General features: G+C 48.3%; 1 protein-coding gene across 1 annotated transcript in view; it reads right to left on the bottom strand.

Moving 5' to 3' along the window:
- PTPN18 (protein tyrosine phosphatase non-receptor type 18) overlaps positions 1-16919 on the bottom strand; it is a 53982-nt gene extending 37063 nt beyond the window's left edge. The window contains exon 1 of the mRNA XM_033172876.1: positions 16747-16919. Within this exon, the coding sequence (XP_033028767.1) occupies positions 16747-16839 (93 nt within the window). The 5' untranslated portion in view covers positions 16840-16919. The remainder of the gene's footprint in view (positions 1-16746) is intronic.
- Between the last annotated feature and the right edge of the window lie 8138 nt (positions 16920-25057).

Raw genomic sequence — 25057 nt, forward strand, 5'->3', positions numbered from 1 at the left:
TAATAATAATAATATCCCTCCCATCTGGCTTAACATCAATCCTTTCGAACTTCCCTAAACAGGGCTGTCTGTCATCAGGGCTGCCTTTAAACGGTTCCCATAAGTTCAGAGGCTTTTTAAATGGTGTTCCTGATGTACATGATATACATGTAAAAACACAGTTCCTAGGAATGTGACCCCAGTGTAAATGGAGAGTTGCCTGTATATCTAAAGCATTTATGGACTGAGTTTCCAGGCAGAACTCTCTTCATGTGGAACTTTCAACATGTAGTTTCAAAATGAATAATCGAATAATCATTAATCAATTATATACATAAAATTATATAACAATAAAATTAAAGCCAGCATTAATTAAACCAGCATTAATCTTGTTCTCTTAAATGGAACATTAAAAAAAGGAATTGTTTGTATGCTTTGAATTTGATATTTTATTGGTTTTGTTATCACTGATGCAAATTTTTACTCTGAGGTCTATATGACATAAAACGGTATGGAGCAGGGATTTCAAAACTGTGGTCCACAAGCTTCACATGGTCTGTAGCACATCTGTTGATTTGTGGTTGGAGATGGGAAAAGGCACATCAATTACATTAAATATTCACACTGATTTTAATTGCATTTTATTTGCTCATCTCACTTCTTATATTATATTTTGTTATTACAGTTTGAATTCTATGCAATACAATACACACACACACACACACAATATCTATCCCAGTGCATTACAGTTGCATCAACAACAAGGAAAATCATTAAGTGGTCCACCAAGACCCCTCTGCAATTTTCAAGCAGTCTGTAAGGGGGAAACCCTTATAGAAGGAATGTAAATAAATAAACTGCTTGGAAGCCATTTTTGCAAGTGAGTGACCCCCAGCAAATGGTCAATGACAGCACTAGAGGCAGTGAACAGAGTGGTGCTGCTACTTACGAAATCTTACAATCTCTCATTGAGTATATTTCTGCAGCATGCAATGTTCATCTGACCATGCTGTGTGTCAAGATACCCCAGGGGGTTGCTCACAAGTAACGACAGAGTCCTCTTACTCTAAAGACTACTTTATTGTGCATACTTATTTACAGTGCAGAGCTAGCTAAAAACATGACTGCTCAGTCACTTGCAGAATCCAGAAGTGCTCCTCTCCGGTTTCTCGCCCAGCACCAAAGCCTCAGCACCCTGAAACGATGTCTTCTGGGTCTCCTAACCCCCCCCCCCCCGACGCTGTGCCTGTGCCAGAAGCTGCAACTCTCCCTCCAATCGCGTCTGACTGGCAGTGCTGGGTCTCTCCCTTGCATCCCTGACCGTCTGCTCCTCCTCCTCTTCTGTGGGAGAGAGCTCTGGCGACGGGCTTTGAGAGGAGTCAGATGACAGCAGTGGCTGGGGATCCCTGTACCTAAGCAAGACCTTCTCTCGAGGAAGTTCCCTGTCCCGATCCCCCCCCCTCGGAGAATCTCTTTCCCCTCTCTCCTCGCGAGGAGGACTCCCGCCCTGGGCTCTCCTCACAAGGAGAAGGCAAATCCCTGACATCCACTCCCTCCCCAAAGCCCCCCCCGGCTTCCTGTGCCTGAGGGGAACTCGGTGGCTCATACCCCCAGGGATCATCACTCCATTCCCCCCCCCCGCTGGGGCTGCCTGGTCTGGGAGGGGTGACAAACCCCAGGAAATCTGTGTCTTCCCCCTCATCAGTCTCAAATACGGCCTCCCACTGGTGCTGCCCAAAAGGGGTGAAAGAGACTACATCCCACCCCTCCCCCTCCGACAGGGCCGTGGGTTCCCCTCCCCCCCCATCAGCTTGGGTGGATGACTCCTGTCCTGACACCTTTGCAAGTGAGTCCTGTGAAAATGCGTACCCGGGGGGGGGGGCTGGCTTGTGCAGATACAGGGCGTGAAATTCCGCCTTGAGATATTTCTCAATCTGGTCATGCGGCATCTAGGTGTTGTCTTCCAGTGCTGACCCCTCCCAGGCCACCAGGTATTCACCTGCCCCCCTTCCACCTACAGTCCAAAATCTCTGTGACTTCATTGCAGAGTTCCTCCTCCGCTGCTGGAGGTGTGAAAGAGACCTCCACCTCCCCCGATATTGGTGGCCCTCCCAATACGGTGAGAGCAGAGACCTGTGGATCTTTGGGTGAATCCTCATGTTCTCTGGGAGCCTCAGCTTAAAAGCTAGCAGATTGATCTGTGCTATCACCTCAAACCCCTGGACGACAGCCACACCTTGTCCCCCACCTTAATGACTTCTCCCTCTCTGTGATGCTCATCGGCTGCCCTTTTGTATGTCTCCTTGGCCCTTTCCAGATTGCTCTTGAGCTGCTTGTGCACCTCCTGCATAGCCTCTGCAAAATTCTCTGCGGCGGGTACACTGGGCCCCTGCTTCCCCCTCCCCAGGAAATGTTCTGGGGTGGCAGCTGTAGTTCACCATAAAGGGGGTCATCCCCGTGGATACGTGGACTGAGTTATTGTACGCAAACTCCGCCAGAGCTAGGTAGTATACCCAATCAGTCCGTCTCTGATTGACGTAACAGCGCAGATATTGCTGCAAAATGGTGTTGGCTCTCTCCGCCTGTCCATTTGTCTGAGGGTGTCTTGCCGTTGACAGGTTCAGTTCCACCTGCAAGAGACTCATGAGCTTGCAGCAGAACCTCGAGGTGAATTGTCTGCCCCTATCACTCACGATCCTTGATGGCACCCCATGCAGGCGAAACACATGGTCCACAAACAGTCTAGCCGTCTGCTCTGCGGACACTGCACTGGGACACATCTTGGTGAGCATGTCCACCACTACCAGCACTGCCGTCTTGCCTCTGGACATGGGCAAGTCAGTGAGGAAGTCAATGAACACCATCTCCCACGGTCTGCTGGGCATGGGCAGAGGTTCCGGGAGCCCCACCGGCCGTCTGTTGTCACCCTTGGCCCTTTGACACGTGTCACAGGCCTGAATGTAGCTCCTGATGTCCTCCCTTATTCCCGGCCACCAAAAATCCCTGGTGACCAGCAGCATGGTTTTCTGCTGGCCGAAGTGTCCCGCCGAAGGGCTGTCATGTAGCTGCTTGAGGACCCTGGCCCTGAGGTGTTCTCCTGGGATGTAAAGCGCCCCCTTGTAGAACAAAAGACCGTCCTTGACCACGAATCCCTCCTCTACCCCCTTGCCCTGTTGGACGTCACTGAATTTCTGCTGAGCAAATGCGTCCTCGCGTGTGAGCCTGAGCAGCAGCGACGCCTGCTCCCTTGTTCCCGCGCATGTCCACTGTTCCAGGGGAACTATGTGCCTAGTGGTGGGAAGGCCGTCATCTTCCAGGTACTGTGGCTTGCATGACAAAGCATCCACTCTCACGTTCTGTTCACCCGGGACATAGCGAATACGGAAATCGAAGTTGGCGAAAAACTCTGCCCATCTAATCTGGCGCTGGTTGAGCACCCTCGCCGTGCACCAGTACTCCAGGTTCTTGTGGTCCGTGTTTACCTGGATCTGGTGCTTAGCCCCAATGAGGAAGTGCCGCCATTTTTAAAAAGCCGCGAAAATGGCCAAAAGCTCCTTATCCCAAATGGTGTAGTTGCGCTCCAACTTGCTGAGTTTCCTAGAGAAAAATGCATGCGGTCTCCAGTCTCCCTCGGTGTCCTGCTGCAAGAGCACTGCGCCGACCGCATGGTCAGATGCGTCCGTCTCGATCCTCATGGGTCGGGCAATGTCCACATGCCATAGCTGCTCCTCCGAGGCGGACGCCCTCTTGAGTCGCTCAAATGCCTGCTGCGCGTCTGGTGTCCATACAAATTTCTTCTTCTCGCTGAGTGTGTCTGTGATGGGGTTGGTCAGCTATGTGAAGTTCTTAATGAACTTGCGGTAGAAATTGCTGAAGCTGATGAAGCGTTGCACATCCTTTTTGGTCCTGGGGCTTTTCCAGTCCAACACTGCCTTCACCTTCTCCCCATCCATGGCCAGTCCTTTGTCCGACACCCCGTGGCCCAGGAACTCTACCTGTTTGATGTGGGATTGACATTTCTCCAGTTTGGCATACAGTTGGTGTTGCTGCAATTTGGCCAGCACCTGCCTGACATGCTGCTCATGCTGAGCCTCATTCTCTGAAAAGACCAGTATGTCATCCAAGAAGCAAACACAGTTCTTATACAGCAGGGGTCCCAATACGTGGTGCATGAAGGCTTGGAAGCAATGAGAGCCCGCCTGTAAGCCAAACGGCATGACCCTATATTTGTAGGTTCCCAGTGGCATGAACGTGGCTGTTTTCCATTCGTATCCTTCCCTTACATGTATGAGGTTGTACGCACCCCTCAAGTCCAGCTTTGTGAAGATCTTTCCCCTTCACACCACTGCCAGTAGATCATCAATCCGTGGCATGGGGAAGGAAGTGGGCCGCGTGCGGCTGTTCAAGGCGCGGTAGTCCATGACCAGCCTCCTCAGCGTGGTCCCCCTCTTGTCCACGAAGAACACGGGGCTGCCGCCTGTTGCTTTGTATTCCCTTATGAATCCCCTGTGCAGATTCTTGTCTATGAATTCCTTCAGGTCCTGCAACTCCTGGTCAGACATGGAGTGCAATTTGCCTGCCGGAAGCTTTGCCCCCAGTAAGAGATCTATTTGGCAGTTGTAGGGTCTATGTGGGGGTAGCTTGTCTGCCTCCTTTTCACTGAAAATGTCCTTGAAGTCCTCATACTTCTGGGGAATTCCCCTGGAGGCTTCCAACTGGACTGTGGCGATCACCCCTTCCATGTCTGGCTTCCCCTCTGTTGCCAGACAGTTCTCCATACAATGGGTCAACCCGAAGGTGAACAACCTCTGGTGCCACGACACGACTGGGACGTGAAGGTCCAACCAGCTCATGCCCAGAATGATGGGCGCCCCTGACAGGTGGGTGACATTGAAGTCTATGACTTCCATGTGCCTGGATATGCGCATTCTCATGGGTGGCGTCTGCTGAGAGACCTCACCCCCCAGCAACTCCCTTCCATCTATGGTAGTTACCATCAGTGGGAAGTCAGATATCAGAAGACTTGGAAGAGACCACAAGGGCCATCCAGTCCAACCCCCTGCCAAGCAGGAAACACCATCAAAGCATTCCTGACAGATGGCTGCCAAGCCTCCGCTTAAAGACCCCCAAAGAAGGAGACTCCACCACACTCCTTGGCAGCAAATTCCACTGTCAAACAGCTCTTACTGTCAGGAAGTTCTTCCTAATGTTTAGGTGGAATCTTCTTTCTTGTAGTTTGAATCCATTGCCCTGTGTCCGCTTCTCTGGAGCAGCAGAAAACAACCTTTCTCCCTCCTCTATATGACATCCTTTTATATATTTGAACATGGCTATCATATCACCCCTTAACCTTCTCTTCTCCAGGCTAAACATACCCAGCTCCCTAAGCCGTTCCTCATAAGGCATCGTTTCCAGGCCTTTGACCATTTTGGTTGCCGCCCAGAACTGGACACAGTATTCCAGGTGAGGTCTGACCAGAGCGGAATACAGTGGTACTATTACTTCCCTTGATCTAGATGCTATATTCCTATTGATGCAGCCCAGAATTGCATTGGCTTTTTTAGCTGCTGCATCACACTGTTGACTCATGTCAAGTTTATGGTCTACCAAGACTCCTAGATCCTTTTCACATGTACTGCTCTCAAGCCAGGTGTCACCCATCCTGTATTTGTGCCTTTCATTTTTTTTGCCTAAGTGTAGTACTTTACATTTCTCCCTGTTAAAATTCATCTTGTTTGCTTTGGCCCAGTTCTCTAATCTGTTAAGGTCATTTTGAAGTGTGATCCTGTCCTCTGGGGTATTAGCCACCCATCCCAATTTGGTGTCATCTGCCAACTTGATCAGGATGCCCTCAAGCCCATCATCCAAGTCATTGATAAAGATGTTGGATAAGACTGGGCCCAAGACAGAACCCTGTGGCACCCCACTAGTCACTTCTCTCCAGGATGAAGAGGAGCCGTTAATGAGCACCCTTTGGGTTCGGTCAGTCAGCCAGTTACAAATCCACTGAATGGTAGCATTGTCTAGCCCGCATTTTACCAGCTTCTTTACAAGAATATCATGGGGCACCTTGTCAAAGGCCTTGCTGAAATCAAGATAGGCTACATCCACAGCGTTCCCTTCATCTACTAGGCTTGTAATTCTGTCAAAAAATGAGATCAGATTAGTCTGACATGACTTATTTTTCAGAAACCCATGCTGACTTTTAGTGATCACAGCGTTCCTTTCTAGATGCTCACAGTTTGCTTAATGATCTGTTCTAGAATCTTCCCTGGTATTGATGTCAGGGTGACTGGGCGGTAATTGTTTGGGTCTTCTCTTTCCCCCCTTTTGAAAATAGGGATAACATTTGCCCTCCTCCAGTCTGCTGGCACTTCGACTGTTCTCCAGGAATTCTCAAAGATTACTGCCAGTGGTTCTGAAATCACCTCTGCCAGTTCTTTTAATACTCTTGGATGTAGTTCATCTGGCCCTGGATACTTGAATACATCGAAACTAGCCAAGTATTCTTGTACTACCTTCTTACTTATTGTGGGCTGTGTTTCCCCTGCTGAATCATCTGCTCGATATTCTTCAGGTTGGGCATTGTTTTCTTTTTTGGAGAAGACTAAGGCAAAGAAGGCATTGAGGAGTTCCGCCCTTTCTCTGTCTCCTGTTCACATTTCACCATCTTCTCCTCTAAGTGACCCCACTGTTTCATTGTTCTTTCTTTTGCTACGGACATACCCATGTTGTTGTTCAGTCGTTCAGTCGTGTCCGACTCTTCGTGACCCCATGGACCAGAGCACGCCAGGCACACCTATCCTTCACTGCCTCTCGCAGTTTGGCCAAACTCATGTTAGTAGCTTCGAGAACACTGTCCAACCATCTCATCCTCTGTCGTCCCCTTCTCCTTGTGTCCTCCATCTTTCCCAACATCAGGGTCTTTTCCAGGGAGTCTTCTCTTCTCATGAGGTGGCCAAAGTACTGGAGCCTCAACTTCAGGATCTGTCCTTCTAGTGAGCACTCAGGGCCGATTTCCTTGAGAATGGATAGGTTTGATCTTCTTGCAGTCCATGGGACTCTCAAGAGTCTCCTCCAGCACCATAATTCAAAAGCATCAATTCTTCGGCGACCAGCCTTCTTTATGGTCCAGCTCTCACTTCCGTACATTACTACTGGGAAAACCATAGCTTTAACTATACGGACCTTTGTTGGCAAGGTGATGTCTTTGCTTTTTAAGACATACCTATAAAAGCCCTTTTTATTGCTTTTAACCTCTCTAGCAAGCCTGAGTTCATTCTGTGCTTTAGCTTTTCTGACTTTGTCTCTACACGTGCTGGCTATTTGTTTGAATTCCTCTCTGGTGATTTCCCCCTTTCTCCATTTTTTGTACACATCCCTTTTAAATCTTAAATCAGTTAAAAGTTCTTTAGATAGCCACCCTGGCTTCTTTAGGCACCTTCCATGTTTTTGTCTCATTGGTACTGCTTAAAGTTGTGCTTTTAATATCTCCCTTTTAACAAACTCCCATCCATGAACTCCCTTCCCTTTTAGTATTACTGACCACGGGATCACACCCAGCGTTTCCCTAAGTTTTCTGAAGTCGGCTATCTTAAAGTCTAGAATTTGATTCTTAGTATGCTTGGTTGCTCCTTTCCGCTGTATAATAAACTCCAGAAGAGCATGATCACTCCCACCTAATGATCCTGCCACTTCTACCCCACTTACCAAGTCATCACTATTGGTTAGGACCAGATCTAAAATGGCTGATCCTCTTGTTGCTTCTCCCACTTTCTGGACAATGAAATTGTCTGCAAGGCCAGTGAGGAATCTGTTCAGCCTTATGCTCTTGGCTGAGTTTGACATCCAACATATATCAGGGTAGTTGAAATCCCCCATTACTACTATCTCACTTCCTTTTGAATGCTTGGTCATCTGTTCCAGGAAGGCATCATCTGTGTCCTCAGTTTGGCTTGGGGATCTGTAGTAAACTCCCACAATGAGATCACTGTTATTTTTCTCTCCCTTAATTTTGACCCAGATACTCTCAGTTTGGCTTTGAAGTTTCAAATCCTGGATCTCTTCACAGGTATACACATCCCTGACATATAACACCACTCCTCCTCCTTTCCTGTTTGGTCTATTTCTCAGAAATAGATTGTATCCTTCTATTACTACATTCCAATCATGAGACTCATCCCACCAGGTTTCAGTGATGCCTATTATGTCGTATTTAGTTTGCTGTACCAAGCTGATGCTCTCTTGCAAACCTTTCTGACATGAAATTGGCCGAGGCACCACTGTCCAGTAGGGCTTCCACCTCCAGGGGGTGTCCATTTGGCAGCTCCAGCACTACCTTGAGCACGATTCCCAGTCTTGGTGGGTGTGGTGCAGCTGTTGCCTCTGCCCTTGGGTCTTTACTTCTGTTCTGCCTGACCGGTGCCCCTTAGCATTTTTTCCAGCCAGGCATTGTCATTTCCCTGCTCCACCACTCCAGCGTCCTCCTGCACAGATGTGGCCACCATTCCCTGCCAGATGCGATTCTGGGGGCAGTGTTTGGCAAAGTGCTATGGGCGGTCACAGGCGTAGCATTTTCGCCGCTTTTTCTCCTTTCGATTCGGAGTCCTTGGCTGGCACTGCCTTTGAAAACTCCCACGCGAGTGCGCCTCCCAGTTCCATCGGTTCTGGCACTGAATGCCCAGTGTTGGCCTGCTTCCCAGAGGCCTTCCCTGATAACAGCTGGCAAAAGGCCTGTCTGCCTTGCCCCTCCTTTCCCACGCTCTCTGTTTGCAGCACACCCCCACTGGTGTGCTCCTCTCCGGTTTCCCGCCCAGCACCAAAGCCTCAGCAGCCTGAAACGATGTCTTCTGGGTCTCCTAACCCCCCTGACGCTGTGCCTGTGCCAGAAGCTGTAACTCTCCCTCCAATCACGTCTGGCTGGCAGTGCTGGGTCTCTCCCTTGCATCCCTGACCGTCTGCTCCTCCTCCTCTTCTGTGGGAGAGAGTTCTGGCGACGGGCTTTGAGAGGAGTCAGATGACAGCAGTGGCTGGGGATCCCTGTACCTAAGCAAGACCTTCTCTCGAGGAAGTTCCCTGTCCCGATCCTCCCCCCTCGGAGAATCTCTTTCCCCTCTCTCCTCACAAGGAGGACTCCCGCCCTGGCTCTCCTCATGAGTAGGACCTCCGCCCGGGCTCCTCATGAGGAGAAGGCAAATCCCTGACACTGTGCATCATCAGAGCAGGTTTCCCTGGTGTGATGACACTGGCTTCCCTTCCTGGAATTGACTGGAACACTGGATGATGACTCTATCTACTTGTGGTCTCCACCCAGGTCAGGCAAGGGGTCATATAACACAGAGGTGTGTTCTTGAGGCAGTGTGAAAATAGGATTAATGGCCTTTTGGTGGCAAACACCATTAAGAAAATTGAAACAAGGAGGTGTTGGGAAATGAGGCTTGTGGATTATGTAATAAAGAGGTGGGACATACAGCAGTCCTGCATCAAAGTTGTGCACCCACCAAATAACAAATGTTTGTCTGGCAAGTGTGAATCAGCCCTTAGTTTTCAAAGATCAACAGAGAACAACTGTATTTCTTTTACAAGCATGGATGTGGGGTGCATCCTGATCTATCTCAGTTACAGTACTGTATGCTGTGGATGTGCACTGGCCATGCTTAGGTCTAATGTACAATCTCCTCCTTTAGCAAAAGCTCAAAGGAAACCTGTTCAGTGTGCTCTGCAGAAACTGGCTCTGCACAGCACTGACGGGTAGGAACCAGTATGGACAGCCTAAATCAAATATAATATATACCGGCATATATATTCTGGCACGTGTGTTTGTGCAAAAGGGTATAAATATGCCAATAATTGAATAAATGTGCACAAAGTGCTTTAAACATAACCATAGCAGGCAGAGTACCTGAAGCACAGGGAAGGGGCTTTGAATTTATGAACCAGTATGTTTGTCCAATGGGTTGTGTAAGTGAGGGGAACCCAGGCTTGAACTGGAGGAGGAAATGCTGAATCAGGTCCTGATTTGTATGCGTGCCTGTAACATACACCCTTTTAGCATACTGTTATTTGCATGCTCATGTTTCTTTCCCTCTCCCCCCCCCCTGCAAAAATCACATATATTTATCATTTGCTATGGACCTGTCTCACTTTTCTGTCAAGCTGAACATGTGTCTGGCTTCTGCTGTATTCCACCAGTGAGGGATGTCGAAACTTAACTTCCTCCCTTTCCCCAAACGCAGCCCGCAGCTGAGAAGTGGCAGGTAATGTAAACAGCCCATGAATTCAGTTCCTTTCCTTATTTATTCACCTAGAGCTGTTCCCCATCCCCAGGCAGCGATTCCTATGTCTGGGGCAGCATCAACAAGTTCATCTTATTGTACAACATAATTTATGTTTGCTGAGAAATTGTAAACGACAGTTTTGCCCACAGTATGAGTTTGCCACCATCTGTGGCTGTTGCCTTTCCTTCAAAGCCATGTACTGCTCCTGCCATCCAAACCATAATGGGGAAGGGCTGTCACTCAGTGGTAGACCATCTGCTTTGCCTGCAAAGGTCCAAGGTTCAGTCTCAGCATCGCCAGGCAGGGTGAGGCAGATCATACCTGACCTAAGAGAAACCCTACAGAGCCACTGCCAGTCAGTGTGGACAGTATGGGTCTAGTTTGGTATAAAGCAGCTTCCAGGATGCCTATTCTCAAGCCCTTCACAGGCTTCCCGTACCCTTCCATATCTGGCTCAAATGTCCTGACTTTACCCAGACAATATTGTGGACTCTCCTTCCTTGGAGGTTGTAAAGCAGAGGTTGGATGGTCTTGGATGGTCATCTGTCATGGATGCTTCAGCCAAGATTCCTGCATTGCAGATTCCTCAGGGTCCCTTCCAGCTCTATGATTCCATGAAAGCAGAAACTCTCTCACTGAACTAAATAGGGGTCTGAGCCTGGATGGTGAAAGGCAGAGTAGAATCTTGGGAGCTGTAGTTTGTTGAGGGTAATGGGAATTGTAGTTCTATGTGGGGAACTGGGTGTACTTTAAATGTATGGTGTGGATCTTCCTGAAAAGGAGGAGCCAGGGGCACAACCTGGTGGATCCTGGGCAGGGCCTGTCAGAATCTGGAGTTTTCTCGTTTTTCCATCTCAAGCTGCTTTACAGGTTGAACCTACAACATGATGCCAGGTATTTCCAAGGTGAACCATACAGCTTCCTCCTAGGCGAGCTTGAATCGTCACCTGACCCATTTCAGAACTTAAGCATTGCCTCCTTGTCTTATGCCAAGTCTTGCTTGTTTCTATGCCCCAGTGGAGGATGGTCACTGCACAACAGTTAGTGCAAGAGGTTTCAATGCATGGAAGAGGACAAAGATTTGATTTGCAGAGTGACCCTGGCATGCCAGATATGCCGTTTAAACCCTCAGAGAAACTTTCTTGCTTGTTGGGTTCCTGACACCTCTCTCTGCTGACCTTTCTCAAACACAGAACGATGAAGGCCAGTTACTATTTATGTAGTGCTCAAGAAACGAGGCGGGTTATACAACATCTCAGAATTGTCACCACGAATGACACCAACAATGAGAGCTAGCAGCCTCGCATGGCCAGGCATGTGACACTGAAACCTGCTCTAGACCTTGCTAACTTAGGAATCAGGACACCTGGATTCACTTTTTGTCTCTGTGGGAAATCAAGTATGACTGTACCTGGAGTTCATGGAACTAAATGGTTGCAAAAGTAGAAATGACTTAGTTTCCACCCCCTCCTATTCTCAAGGTCTGTGACAATACCTTGTTCTCGTGCCTATAAATTAGGAAGTAAAGTTGAAATGCAGGCACACACAAATTTAGAGAAAGTTTCCCATTTTCACTTTCAATTCAAATTGGCAAGTTACTTGAACTTAAAACATCTGGAACCTGGATGCGGCCTGTGGGCAAAGCCAATGCTGGAACCCAGGACCAGAGGCAGGATCACAGGACAAACCCGTCCCACCATAAGGAAATGCAATATTTGCAAACTGCTGCAGGGTCACAGTGAAATGAGGGTCCTTGGCATCAACAAAACCTTGTAAGGATCAAAGCTTAATTGGACCGAGAGCTTGAATATGCAGGATCAATAAAGGGGACGTATGACACCAAGGAAAGCAACTAATGTTCCACCCCCTCAAAAAATACACCTTAAGAGCAAAATGGCGTGATAGCAAAAGATTTGTGACTGAGGCAGATGCACATCTTGCATTTAAAGTTCCCTCAGAACACATTTAAAGCATATGACTTTCCCCAAAGAATCATGGGAAGTGTAGTTTGTTAAGGGTTTTAGTTATGGGAGGGGGAAACTACATTTCCCATGAATATTCGGGGAAGCCATGTACTTTAAATGTGCATTGGATGTGCTTGACATGCGTGGATCTGTATTCAGGTGTATGTGTTTTGAAAAGGCAAGCCTCAGTTCAAATCAAGACCAGACAGGCCACCCATGGAGCCCTCCCAGAGTGAACTCATCCACAAGGTGACCACGTCCAATGCATCCTGGCACATGATATGCAGCAACCGATTGCGGGGCATGTGCGGCTTAGAAGGACTCATCATCTCAGCCATCTGACAGGGCACGGAAAAGCAATGTTGGCCGAGTCAGCTGGGAACTCGCACTCTCAGGAACGGGGGACAATTAAGGCCCAGTTTTACAGGGCAGAATCAAGTCTTGATTTTGCATGGTTCTTGATTATTCATACTACAGTATTAGCAAACCCATTGCCAGAACAGCACCAGGAGGTATCAGCAGATTTGAGGGGAACCCCACATTTTGCAGAACTGCAAATAAATATTTAGAGAGGAGAACTGCAAGAACAAGAAAACCTGGAGGATCCCAAATTGAGTTTCTTTCCCCATAGGAATTAGTGGCTATAATCGTTCCCTTATGTTATATAAATTTAAGGTCTCAAATATATAAATTAAATGCTTATCAATTTACAAGACAAACACATACATAAAAATATAAATCACGTGTCTGAAATAGTCCATGAGAGCAATCCTGAAACCATTTTGACTCTCCCAAATTGACCTCAAATGTTTCTCAGCAAGGAGGAAGGAAATGGGAAAGCCTCTCCATTGTCTTTTGCTTACCTGTCTTTGTGTATGGATAGGGTGAGCCTGAGACCTGGATCCAGGAACTAAGTATTTAGCATCTCAAAAGAATGGCCGGGCTGCTGAAGTAAAGCAATCAGTGACCATTGTCAGGTATCCTGGCAGACAGGATTTCTGTTGTAGACTGCCTCCTTCTGTGATGAATGTATGATGTTTTTGGGGGTGGTCTTGGGCTACAGGGTGGGCAATTTCAAAAGTCTGTATAAGGGCTTGCACACCATTGTTCTGGGCTCCTCCTCCCTCCTGCATGTGTGGTGAGTGAGGACCCTGTTGCAACAGTTTAATAAAGATCAGGCTTACTAGCTGCTTTGCTTCTCAATATTCTCTGGCTGGCCTCTGTTATTTTCTCCTACCGATAGAGAACCCACTTAAGGACTCTATACAGGCTCTTGAGTACCCCATAAGGAAAAAGGAGCAGGTTTTTTCTACATCAGTTATATGGGGAGAGAGGAGAAGGATGCACTTAGGATGCCACTGGGAGAGGTGTGAAATCTCTTTCCTGCTGCTGGTGAGTCCAGCTGCATCAGCCCTGCCCCATCCTGGCCTACATTTCTTCATCATGCTAGCGTGTAACGGAACATGGAGTCTACAACTATGTATTAATAACTCTTCTCTTCAATCTGCATGCCAGCTTAGATCTGGGAACAAATGCAGACACTCTAGCTTCTCACACCCCCTACCAAATAAACACGTCTACACTACAGATCTAAGTAAGTTTCAGAGCTATTTAATTGTCAAGGCTCCCAACCAGGGCCAGCCCAATACATTTTGGCACCTGAGGCAGATCCCAAAATGATGCCCCCCTCCCTGCCAGAAAGAAGGGAGGAGGGAAGATTTGCCTCGACAACAAGGACAGCAGAATTATCAACACTGGCCTCTGCTGTCCCAGTGGATCCTGCCACCTGAAGCACTCACCTCACATGGCCTCATGGGTTATCCGGCCCTGAATAAAAATAAACATCAAGATCTGCTGCCCCTGGGGACCCGGCTGCCTGAGGCAGCTGCCTCTCATGGGTGGGCTGGCCCTGCACCCAACAGAGAAGCTCTGGGAAGTGTTGTCAGATGAGAAGGCCAGAGACTTCTATTATAGCTTCAGCCACCAGGCCTGTTGGTGGACCAACTCTGCAAAGCTGCAAAAATGTCTCCAAACATGACGTGAAGGCTTGGAACATCAACCCCGCTTTGTGGGAATCCCTTCCAGATGACTGCAGTGCCTGGAGACAGACAAGTTGTGCATCCACAGCAGTGAACAGAGGAGGAATGACCACTGGGAGGAACGCAGGGAGAAGAAACGCCATGGTGCAATCTGCAACAGTGAAACCAGGCACCTTCATCTGCCCCAGCTGCAACAAAACATGTCTGTCCCATATCAGTTTCTGAAGCCACAGCAGGTACTGTAACTCCAACGGTTTGACTTCACCCCAAAAGGTACACTCCTCCATTGTCTCCCAAGACAGATGGATGCCAGCAGCAACAACAAAAATGTGCACTTGCCAAACTATTATTTATTTATTATTACCTTTATGAGTTGCTTTACACTGGAACAGTCTCAAAAGTGACTTACGGAAGATAAATCCATACCAATGGAAACCAGAAAAACACCTTTAAAAACCACAATGTACATTAAAAGTGATCATCTAAAAATACTACTGTACTTAAGAAGACAACTTCCTAGTTCTTCTGCAGGAACATGACAGTCAATCCAGATTTGGTATGGTATAAACCACCACAACTTGCACCTCTGCAGTGTTTTCTGAGTGTTCAAAGCACTTCATGGCATTGTCCCTGTAAATCTGCACAACAAAGCTGTAAAGCCAGTCACTGTTTTTATTATTACCGGTAGTCACATACTGCAGACGAGGGACTGAGGCTGAGAATGGCTAGCATAAGGCCACTTACTGAGTTCACGGCAGTGGTGAGATTTGAACTAGAAGCTTCTTGGTTCACAGCTTTAGGGCTTATCCACACTTTCCTTTGTATTGCTCTTTCTAGGTAGAGCCTACGATTTAAAGCACAGTGTCTGAGCACCACCTCCTTTTTTTTTTTTTTTAATCCAGAGCTTTCCCCATGAAAACCCACCCCTTCAAGTTCAACCAGAGCAAATGCCAGTCAACGGAAAATGAGAACTGATGTTTGTTCCAATTCAGCTTTAAAGAGCTGCTTTTCGCCGGAAAGCTTGGTGCAAAGCAAAAAAGAAAAACTGCTTGGGCACAGAAAAAGTGCAGATCTTTGCCTGAAAAGAGTGCGCAAAAGGCAGCTGTGCCTGAGGGCTTAGTTGCTTATATAGCATCCTGTAATTGTATACCTGCATGTAAGCTTTTTACGCTAGTACAAATAGATAGAGCAGCCTAGAAAGATTATTTTCCAAGAGGTGTATAGAATGTCATTTAGCAGGAAATAGAATTCTTGTTTTCCCAGTAGTAATGTATGGAAGTGAGAGCTGGACCATAAAGAAGGCTGATCGCCGCAGAATTGATGCTTTTGAATTATGGTGCTGGAGGAGACTCTTGAGAGTCCCATGGACTGCAAGAAGATCAAACCTATCCATTCTCAAAGAAATCAGCCCTGAGTACTCACTAGAAGGACAGATCCTGAAGTTGAGGCTCCAGTACTTTGGTCACCTCATGAGAAGAGAAGAATCCCTAGAAAAGACCCTGATGTTGGGAAAGATGGAGGGCACAAGGAGAAGGGGACGACAGAGGATGAGATGGTTGGATGGTGTTCTTGAAGCTACTAACATGAGTTTGGCCAAACTGCGAGAGGCAGTGAAGGATAGGTGTGCCTGGCGTGCTCTGGTCCATGGGGTCACGAAGAGTCGGACACGACTGAACGACTGAACAACAACAAGAATTCTTGTATTCTTATTGTGATGGAACAAATCAAGGGTGAAATATGCAAGGCTGGCCTGTACTATGGGCAGATGGGACACCCATTTTGGACTCTAATCCCAAGAAGACCCTTGTCAACTTCTCTCTGCTGCTGTCCTTCTTTTGCCTTGCTCTGGTCCTAGCTTGGACACTAACTAGAAGGGAGATACGAGGCAGCCCATTGTAGTTGCTGGAAGGTTGTGGCTTTTTAGCAAGTGTGAAATACTAATCCTCTTGCACTCCTTCCTTTTCTCCTCATAGATCTGGGAGCCCTCTGAGCAGCAGAGGGATTATCTTCCCCTGAGAGCAGGCAACATGCCTGGAATGCAGTTGGGAGAAAGCATTTGGGAGGTGCAGTTAGGCTTCCCTCCAGCACTCATCAGCTGGATTGTGTCATGTGGCAAATCATGGGTCAAAGTAGGACTGAAATGTCATTTTTAAACGTGCTGGTTCTGTGAAAGTAATCACTAGACAAGTCAACTTGCCACTCCTTGAAAATTAGACAGAAATACAACATGTGTAGCTTTTCTTGGAATGGAGATGCACAGGTAGAAAAAAAATTGTACCTGTTGAATTTATGCCTGTCACCAGGCCAGTAAAGGTATGGGAGGCCTACCAGGAAAAGGAAAAACCTCAGAGTATGTGAGGAAAATCCCTGGTTGCAGTGAACAGTGGGGTGGAGAAGAGGTGCTGTCAGTCAGTCCTAACCCAGGGCAGGGTGAGGTCTATTGCTGTCCTGAGTCACCCTCTCCCCACCCAGGTAAACAAGACTCACCTGGAACTCCTCAGCCAGCTGCCCCTTCTCTTGCCCTGCCTTGGCCTCGATCCGGGCTAGGAAGCCCTTCAGGCTCTCTGCACAGCGGCTCATCCCTCTGTCAGAAGAGGGACAAAGCAGAGTGGGAACTGAAGGCTATGAAATGCTAAGAGGAAGTTCAGGTTCTTGCAGCCACGCCTCCCTAATGTGGCTGGTGGGATGGGCCCAGACCTGTCTGGCTCTTTGCCCTCTCTTGGGAAAGGGAAGGTAGCTTTTCTGCACACAGCGATCAGGGCGTGAGCTTCTCCGGACAACTGGCAGGGACAGCCTGAATGGCATCATCATCAATGGCAAAAGTCTGCACTGTCCCCACCCCCCTGTCTAGGGACTATTATCCTGTGTCCAAGGTTTCTTGCATTATTGTCCCAGGGGCAGCTGTAGCTCAGAGTGTGAGCCCAGGCTGTAGTGGGAAACACAATTCAGAAACACAATTCTCCATGCATGTTCCTGGGGAGGTACCGTAAGTCCTTCTCGGTTCCCAGAGACATGTGACCAGTTACTCCCAGGGAAGTATGCATATGATTTCAGCAGGGCCAGTTCCAGAGACTCCCCCCACCCCCCAAGTGGTTGGGCTGAGCAATAGATCACCCAAAGCTATGCATGATCTAAGTGTTGCCTTCCCCATCCAGTGAACTATTGCAAAGGCTTCTGGGACATTCCTTTCAGATCACACACAAATTCAATGGTGACTCTTAGTGTTGTGGTCCAAAGCAACTGCTTAGGTTGCTTATGGTGCCAGACCTGCTCTGGATTGCAGCCATAGAAGGTATATAGACCAGCAGGCCCACCATATTTACACAGCAATTCCATAAATGCCTACTCAGAGGAATAATAATAATAATAATAATAATAATAATAATAATAATAATAAATCCTTCGTTGCACCTTAGAGACCAACTAAGATCCTAGGTAAGTGTGTATAGCAGGAGTGGCAAACCCAATTTTTTGGGGGGCCCAGGTGGCGCTGTGAGTTAAACCACAGAGTCTAAGGCTTTTTGATCAGAAGGTCTGCAGTTCAAATCCCTGCCACGGGGTGAGCTCCCGTTGCTCAGTCCCAGCTCCTGCCCACCTAGCAGTTCGAAAGCACGTCAAAGTGCAGGTAGATAAATAGGGACCGCTCCAGCGGGAAGGTAAACGGTGTTTCCATGCGCTGCTCTGGTTCACCAGAAGCGGCTTTGTCATGCTGGAAGCTGTCTGCGGGCAAACACTGGCTCCCTCAGCCTATAGAGCGAGATGAGCGTCACAACCCCAGAGTCAGACACAACTGGACCTGATGGTCAGGGGTCAGGGTGTGGGGACTTGATCCATCAGCATTTTCCCACCCCATGGTAGCCTTGATGGAACCTATATCCATCTAAATGTTGTTGGACTCCAATTCCCACCAGATCTCACCCAGCAGGGGCCATAGTCTGGGATGATAGGAACTGGAGCCCAGTAACCTCTGAGGGACATCAGGTTCACCATCCCTGCACTATAAAGTCACCAGATGCCAGGGTCTGAAGTCTCTTTGCTTTGCTGAAAACAAAAGCATTAGCTGAAGAAATTAGCTATGTGTCAATGGTAAAGGAGTAGGTGGATGTCACTCTTAGTATGATGATCTTGAACAGAAAGAGGATCAGCCAGCACAATCATGGGAAGATTTGGACTCCTTTATGGAGGGATACAAGCTTTTGCATGAAAGAGCCATGAGTGCCCAGCTGAAGCAGTTCACAACCAGGATACACCTCCTTGCACAACTTTCCACAACAGATTGAATGAAAAACTGCTTGAGGTCAGCTGAGCTCTATTTCTTTTTCTGTTTGTTTGTTTTTTGAAATAATTTGTATTGGTTTTACAAATACAAAATATAAATGAACACAAACTGTAAAAACAAATCTATATAAAGAGATTCTCCAAATATTGACACTTCCCCCCATCCCCTCCATGGGGCCTCATTTTAAACATCTACAACTGCATATTCATCCATACTCCAGTTTTTATATCAAACAATATTGTCTATAATAATTTTTACACTCCAAGTGAGTCAAAATCCTGCTCTTGTTTCCATCTGCTTATAATGGTCTGTTTCATTCCACCATATTAACCTCCTGAAGGCAAGAAGGGAACAGTTCATAGATGCAACATATTTAGAGCAAAGAGGCTGCTTTGGTTTCATCTCTTTCATTTTGTTCAAATCTAAACATAGCATTTCCTCTCACAATTGACCTCAACTAACCCTGCTCCCCAAAACCAAAGATTTTCAAGTGGGAGCTTCTCATCTACCCACAAAATCTCATTCCCTAATCTACAGAGCAGATTTGTACTTTTAAAAAAGGTTTAGTGTTTCCCTTTTTAATGATTATCAAAGGTATAATAAAAGGTTGTGTGGTGCTATTAAAAAAACAAAAAGGTAAAGAGACCAAGTATGAAGAGAGGTGGCTGAAGCACCTCCATTGACCAAACCAGCACTTGATCTGGTGCATGTTTCACATGGAATCTGGGAGGGAGCTGGGCTTCTCTTGTGACTGAGAGATACTCTCTGAGCTCTCTTTTATATTAATCTCTGTTTGCACCATTGAAGTGCAATCCAATGTATGTTTATTCAGACCTAGATCCTATATTAAGTTCAATAGGTTTGAATAGACCCACTGAAATTAAGTTAGGTCCATTAGTTTCAGTGTGTCAACTCTTAGTACAACTTGATTGAATATTTTCCTATATACATAGAAATGTAAGGTTGTCGTCATGCTGCAGTTTGTTTGGCTGCCTTTGGTGGCCATGCCAACTCCAGAAGACAACAGGGTGGCAGGCTGCCCTGACAAGCTGTTTAACAGAGGGGACAGAAGGTGCTTCAAAGGGTGGTTTGGCAAACTGCTCTGTGAAACACCTCCCCCACTCCGTTGGGAGTGTGATCATAGGGGCTTGGGGCAAGCTGGGAGGGGATAGGTTGTTGTTGTTGATTAAGAGTATTACACACACACACACACACACACATTCACACACCTATCTATCTCCTAATATGTTTTGTATAAATGCGTTCCAAATATAATTATATTTGCCCATGCAAAGTCTTAAGCGATCCATTCACAAGTTGCAAGTGTAGTCATATCTTCAAGCCATTAACTAGAGCTATACACTTATCTTTCCAGTGCATCAGTATCAGTCTTTTTGCCATAGTGCGCAAAAAATCCATTTATGTTGTCCAATTGTCCAATTCCATTTAGTAGGTATGTATGTAGTTCAAAAGAATATTTTCCTCTGAATTTTTTTATTTTTATTTCTGCAAAGTTGTATTTATGGGAGGGGAAAAGTGAGGTGGTGGCTGAGATCAGACCCATAGTGGGAGGGGGGCAGGGGTCCATGACACTGGGCACATCTGACACTCCCATTACAGGCATGGGGCTCTGGCTGCTGAGGTGTGGCAGCAGGCAGGTTGGTCTAATGGGCAGGTGGATGGAGGCAGTGGGCAAGGAGCCTGTTGCAGGGGGGCTCCATTCACCCTCTGTGCATGTTCTGCTGCATGCACCCCCAACCCAGCTGCCCAGTCCATCAGGAGGGTGTAACACTTGTCCCACCCCGGCGCCTGCAATCCACGCTATGTTGCTGGCTGAGATGTAAAAGGAGGACAATGTGTGGGGTAAGTGGGTGTGGCCAGTAGGTGAGGTTAGCAAGCAGAGTGAGCAAGGGCAGGAGCCCTTAGTAACTCAGTAGGCTGCACAGTGCATGCGGGTGGTGCTGTGGGTTAAACCACAGAGTCTAGGGCTTGCTGATCAGAAGGTCAGCGGTTCAAATCCCCATGATGGGGTGAGCTCCCGTTGCTCGGTCCCAGCTCCTGCCCACCTAGCAGTTCAAAATCACGTCAAAGTGCAAGTAGATAAATAGGTACCGCTCCGGCGGGAAGGTAAACAGCGTTTCTGTGCACTGCTCTGGTTCGCCAGAAGCAGCTTTGTCATGCTGGCCACATGACCCTGAAGCTGTACGCCGGCTCCCTTGGCCAGTAAAGCAGGATGAGCGCCACAACCCCAGAGTCGGAAACGACTGGACCTAACTGTCAGGGGTCCCTTTACCTTTACTAGGCTGCATAGAATTTAGTGCAACTTAGTAGATGTCATAGATGCTTTGGCTGTAATTCTTGCATTGTGGGGGGTTGGACTAGATGACCCTTGGGACCCTTCCAACTGTGTGACAGCTGAACTTGATCTACACGTGATATTGTGTGTGTATCTATATATATCTCTTAGAGGCTGTCTTGGAGTTGGGAACTGTGATCCATTTCTTCCTATTCTTAAATCATGGGCTCATGACTATATATATGGAAAATCCCTACAGTCTGTAAATGAAATAATGCTTTTGAAGAATAAAGGCAGTGAATGGGTGATTCTGGTAGTCTTAATTTCCAGTGGTTAATTTTTTTAATGGGATCTATGCACCTGGGGTCAAGCCCAGGACTCGTTTTGCCTCTGAGAAAAACTTGATTTTTCCTGATCTCCTGCGAACAGTCAGTGGTTAATCAGTGGCTGCACTCTGCATATGCTCTGATGTATCTCCTTTTTTCTATTACTTCACCTGTGCCAGGGCAGCCCAAGCTCTTGCATTGCTCATTTATAAAGTGTGTACACTACATGCAGACACCCAGGAAACCCAAAAGTGGGGGGTCAGGGAGAGAACAGGGGAGGGAGAGTTTCTTGCCTTAACTTTGCGGGAAAATATGGAATGATAATCAAAATAACCCTTACCTCCTCTAAACTGGCTGCTGAGGACTGGGTTGTACACGTGGGAGTGCTCAGCAGCATGCACACGTCAGGACTCAGGAGTCACAGGAACTGGCTCTACCTCAGTGGGTTTCAACTTAGGTACTAGAATAGCTCTGTGGTATCTGTGCATACAGACCGCAACCCTTCACCATTTTATCACAATCATAAAAATAGAAGACCATACTGGAGAACCATGCTAGGCCAGTTTGTGTACATGCAGTGTCTGGCATACTGTCCCCCTTTAATTTAATTTGGATTTGATATCCCACTTTATCACTACCCAAAGGAGTCTCAAAGCGGCTAACATTCTCCTTTTCCTTCCTCCCCCACAACAAACACTCTGTGAGGTGAGTGGGGCTGAGAGACTTCAAAGAAGCGTGACTAGCCCAAGGTCACCCAGCAGCTGCATGTGGAGGAGCGGGGACCCAAACACGGACCACGCGGTTCACCAGATTACAAGTCTACCGCTCTTAACCACTACACCACACTGCCTAGAGAGACAAATAATGCTATTGCACTCCACAGAATGGGAAGAAAGCAGTAATTAAAGCCCCTCTCCCCTCCCCAGAGATTATGAAAAGTGGCTAATTAAGTGCTAATAAGGTCATAAGAAGAGACCTGCAGGATCAGACCAAAGTCCCATCTCATCCAGTTTCTCGATTCCCCCAGAGGCCCACCAGACTCCTAGGAAGCCCACAAGGAAGGCACAAAAGCCACCAAGCTCTCCAGCTCCTCTTGTAACCCTGTTCTTCCAAGGCATTTGCTGCCTCTTACCTGGGACGCGGGTGGCACTGTGGTCTAAACCACAGAGCCTAGGGCTTGCTGATCAGAAGGTCAGCAGTTCAAATCCCCGCGACGGGGTGAGCTCCCGTTGCTCAGTCCCAGCTCCTGCCCACCTAGCAGTTCAAAAGCACATCAAAGTGCAAGTAGATAAATAGGTACCGCTCAGGCGGGAAGGTAAACAGCGTTTCCGTGCGCTGCTCTGGTTCGCCAGAAGTGGCTTTGTCATGCTTGCAACATGACCCGGAAGCTGTACACCGGCTCCCTTGGCCAGTAAAGTGAGATGAGCGCCACAACCCCAGAGTTGGACACGACTGGACCTAATGGTCAGGAGTCCCTTTACCTTTAGCTGGGACACGGGTGGCGCTGTGGTCTAACCCACACAGCCTAGGGCTTGCCAATCGGAAGGTCAGCAGTTTGAATCCTTGCGACAGGGTGAGCTCCCGTTGTTTAGTCCCAGCCATAGCTGTCAACTTTCCCTTTTTTGCGGGAAATTCCCTTATTCTAGTGCCATTTCCCATTGCAAAAAAAGGGAAAGTTGACAGCTATGGCCGTTTCCCAATGCAAAAAAAAGGAAGGTTGACAGCTCTGGACTCCCAGCTCCTGCCCACCTAGCAGTTCGAAAGCACGTCAAGTGCAAGTAGAAAAATGGGTACTGCTCCGGTGGGAAGGTAAACGGCGTTTCTGTGTGCTGCTCTGGTTTGCCAGAAGCGGATTAGTCATGCTGGCCACATGACCTGGAAGCTGTCTGTGGACAAACGCTGGCTCCCTCGGCCTATAGAGCAAGATGAGCGCCACAACCCCAGAGTCGCCCGTGACTAGACCTAACGGTCAGGGGTACCTTTACCTTTACCTGGAAGGCGGCATCTAGCCATCAGGATGAATAGCCATGGACAGCCCCTCCTCTGTGAATTTTTCCAATTCCCTTTTAAAGCCATTGGTAAGTTAATGAAACTGAAACAGCAGAAATGGCAAGGTTCAGCAGCGCAGACACATTTTAAGGCCACTGATTATAAAGTGCAAGGACTTGATTAGCATTCTGGCTAGGTTGACAAAGTCCCACCATGGCATATAAGACCATCAATGACCGGGAGAACTTTGCTGTTTTTTCTTTCTTTGTTTGTTTTCTTTTATTCAATCATCATTTTGAGACTGCAAAGATTGGGTACTTTGGCGTTTATGTATTTATTTACTTATAGCATTTATATAAATGCCAAAAGGCTTCCAGAGCAGCTTACTAAAATCAGTTCTTCTAAGATGGTTCTGCCATCACGCTCACAATCCCCAAGGACATGAGAGAGAAGGCCAAGGTCAAGCCCAAGTTCTGAAGGCTGCAGCGGAGATCATAGACGGTTCCGGCCGCCTGGCCCTGTAGCGAGGGCAGCCCCCGTCCTTGAAGCCCCCGTGCGCCATGTCCCCTCCGGGAGCAGAGCTGGGACCGCGGCCAGGGCGACTCCGGCCACACGGCTTGTCCTTCGGATAAGCGGACCGACTCCAAGGCACCGAGAATCCCCACAGATGGGATGGAGGTGCCAGCGCCAGCCGACCGGCGAAGATGTTTGGGCCCCTGAGGCGAAGCACAAAATGGCTCGGAGGAAAGGGGCGAAGGAAGGAAGGGGCAAAGGGAAGCATTGGCCTGAGCGCAGGAGGCCAGGCCTTCCGGGTGCCCGTATGGGCCGCCCGAGGCGCCTGCCTCACCTTGGAGCCCGGGGACAGCCACCACCCTGGGCGCCCGGCGCCCTCCGCCAGGCCTGGCGCGCTTCTGACGGCCGACCTCCCCTCCGCAAGAGGGCCTTTCCCGCCCCGTCAGATGTCAGGCACGGCTTTCGCGGACTGACTCTAGGCTGCCCAGAGAGCTTTCTGGCAGGCAGCAAGTGTGGCATTGCCCAAAATAAAGGCACCTGCGCAGCGCTGCTTCGGCCGAAGCCTCTCTCTCTCTCTCTCTCTCTCTCGTGCGCGGAACTCGGGGCCCTTCTCGCGTCTCAGCCGCCGAGAAAAAGGCCCGCGCTGCGTTTTCGGGGGGTTTTCTTTTCCAGCCTATTTTTATGACAGCCAAAGGGAAGCCGGGGGGGGGCGGTGTTGGGCTTTGCTGCTGCGCTTCTGCTTTGATCACAGCCGCCTGCAGAGCTCCGTATACGCGGCTGCTCCTTAAGGCTCATCCCGGCCAGGGTCCCCCGCCCTCTCTCGCTCGCTCTCCGCGCCGCCTTCCGGCACCTCGTCCTTCTCGAAGGCTTCGCCCCGGCCACCTCCGGGGGATCCGAGCGGAAGTCTCATCTTCTGCTTGGGGTTTGAGTGTTAGGCGACTGGCAGTTCGTGTTGCTTTGAACTATTGTTCGGTTTTTTGTTGTTTTTTTAGTTAATTGTTTGTAATTGTCATTTTATTATTTTGGTGACTTTACCGTGTATGTTTGTCTATTAAGTAAAATAATAATAATGAACTATTGTTCTTATTGCGCGCTGCCCTTAGGAAGCCACCGGCTCAAGAGCCCAGCTTCCGACTTCATGGTATTTGGAAGAGCCGGCCTCCGCCTCGCGCTCTCGGCCCCCCCCTTCAGACAAAGCCTATTTGGGATTGGTGGACGTTCCTGACTAGCCCCGCCCTTTCCTCGGGCCTTCGGCGGCTGTGGTTGATTCAGCCGGGTGTAGTGGCCCCGCCCCTTCGCCTCCTTTCTCGCGTTGCGATTAACCCTCTGTAGCTTTCCCCGGCCTCTGACCGCCCCTTTTCCTACCTGACACTACAAAGCAGCTCGGGGCCGCGG

This window comes from Lacerta agilis, chromosome 16 (assembly GCF_009819535.1).
Source record: "Lacerta agilis isolate rLacAgi1 chromosome 16, rLacAgi1.pri, whole genome shotgun sequence".
Classification (NCBI taxonomy): Eukaryota; Metazoa; Chordata; class Lepidosauria; order Squamata; family Lacertidae; genus Lacerta; species Lacerta agilis.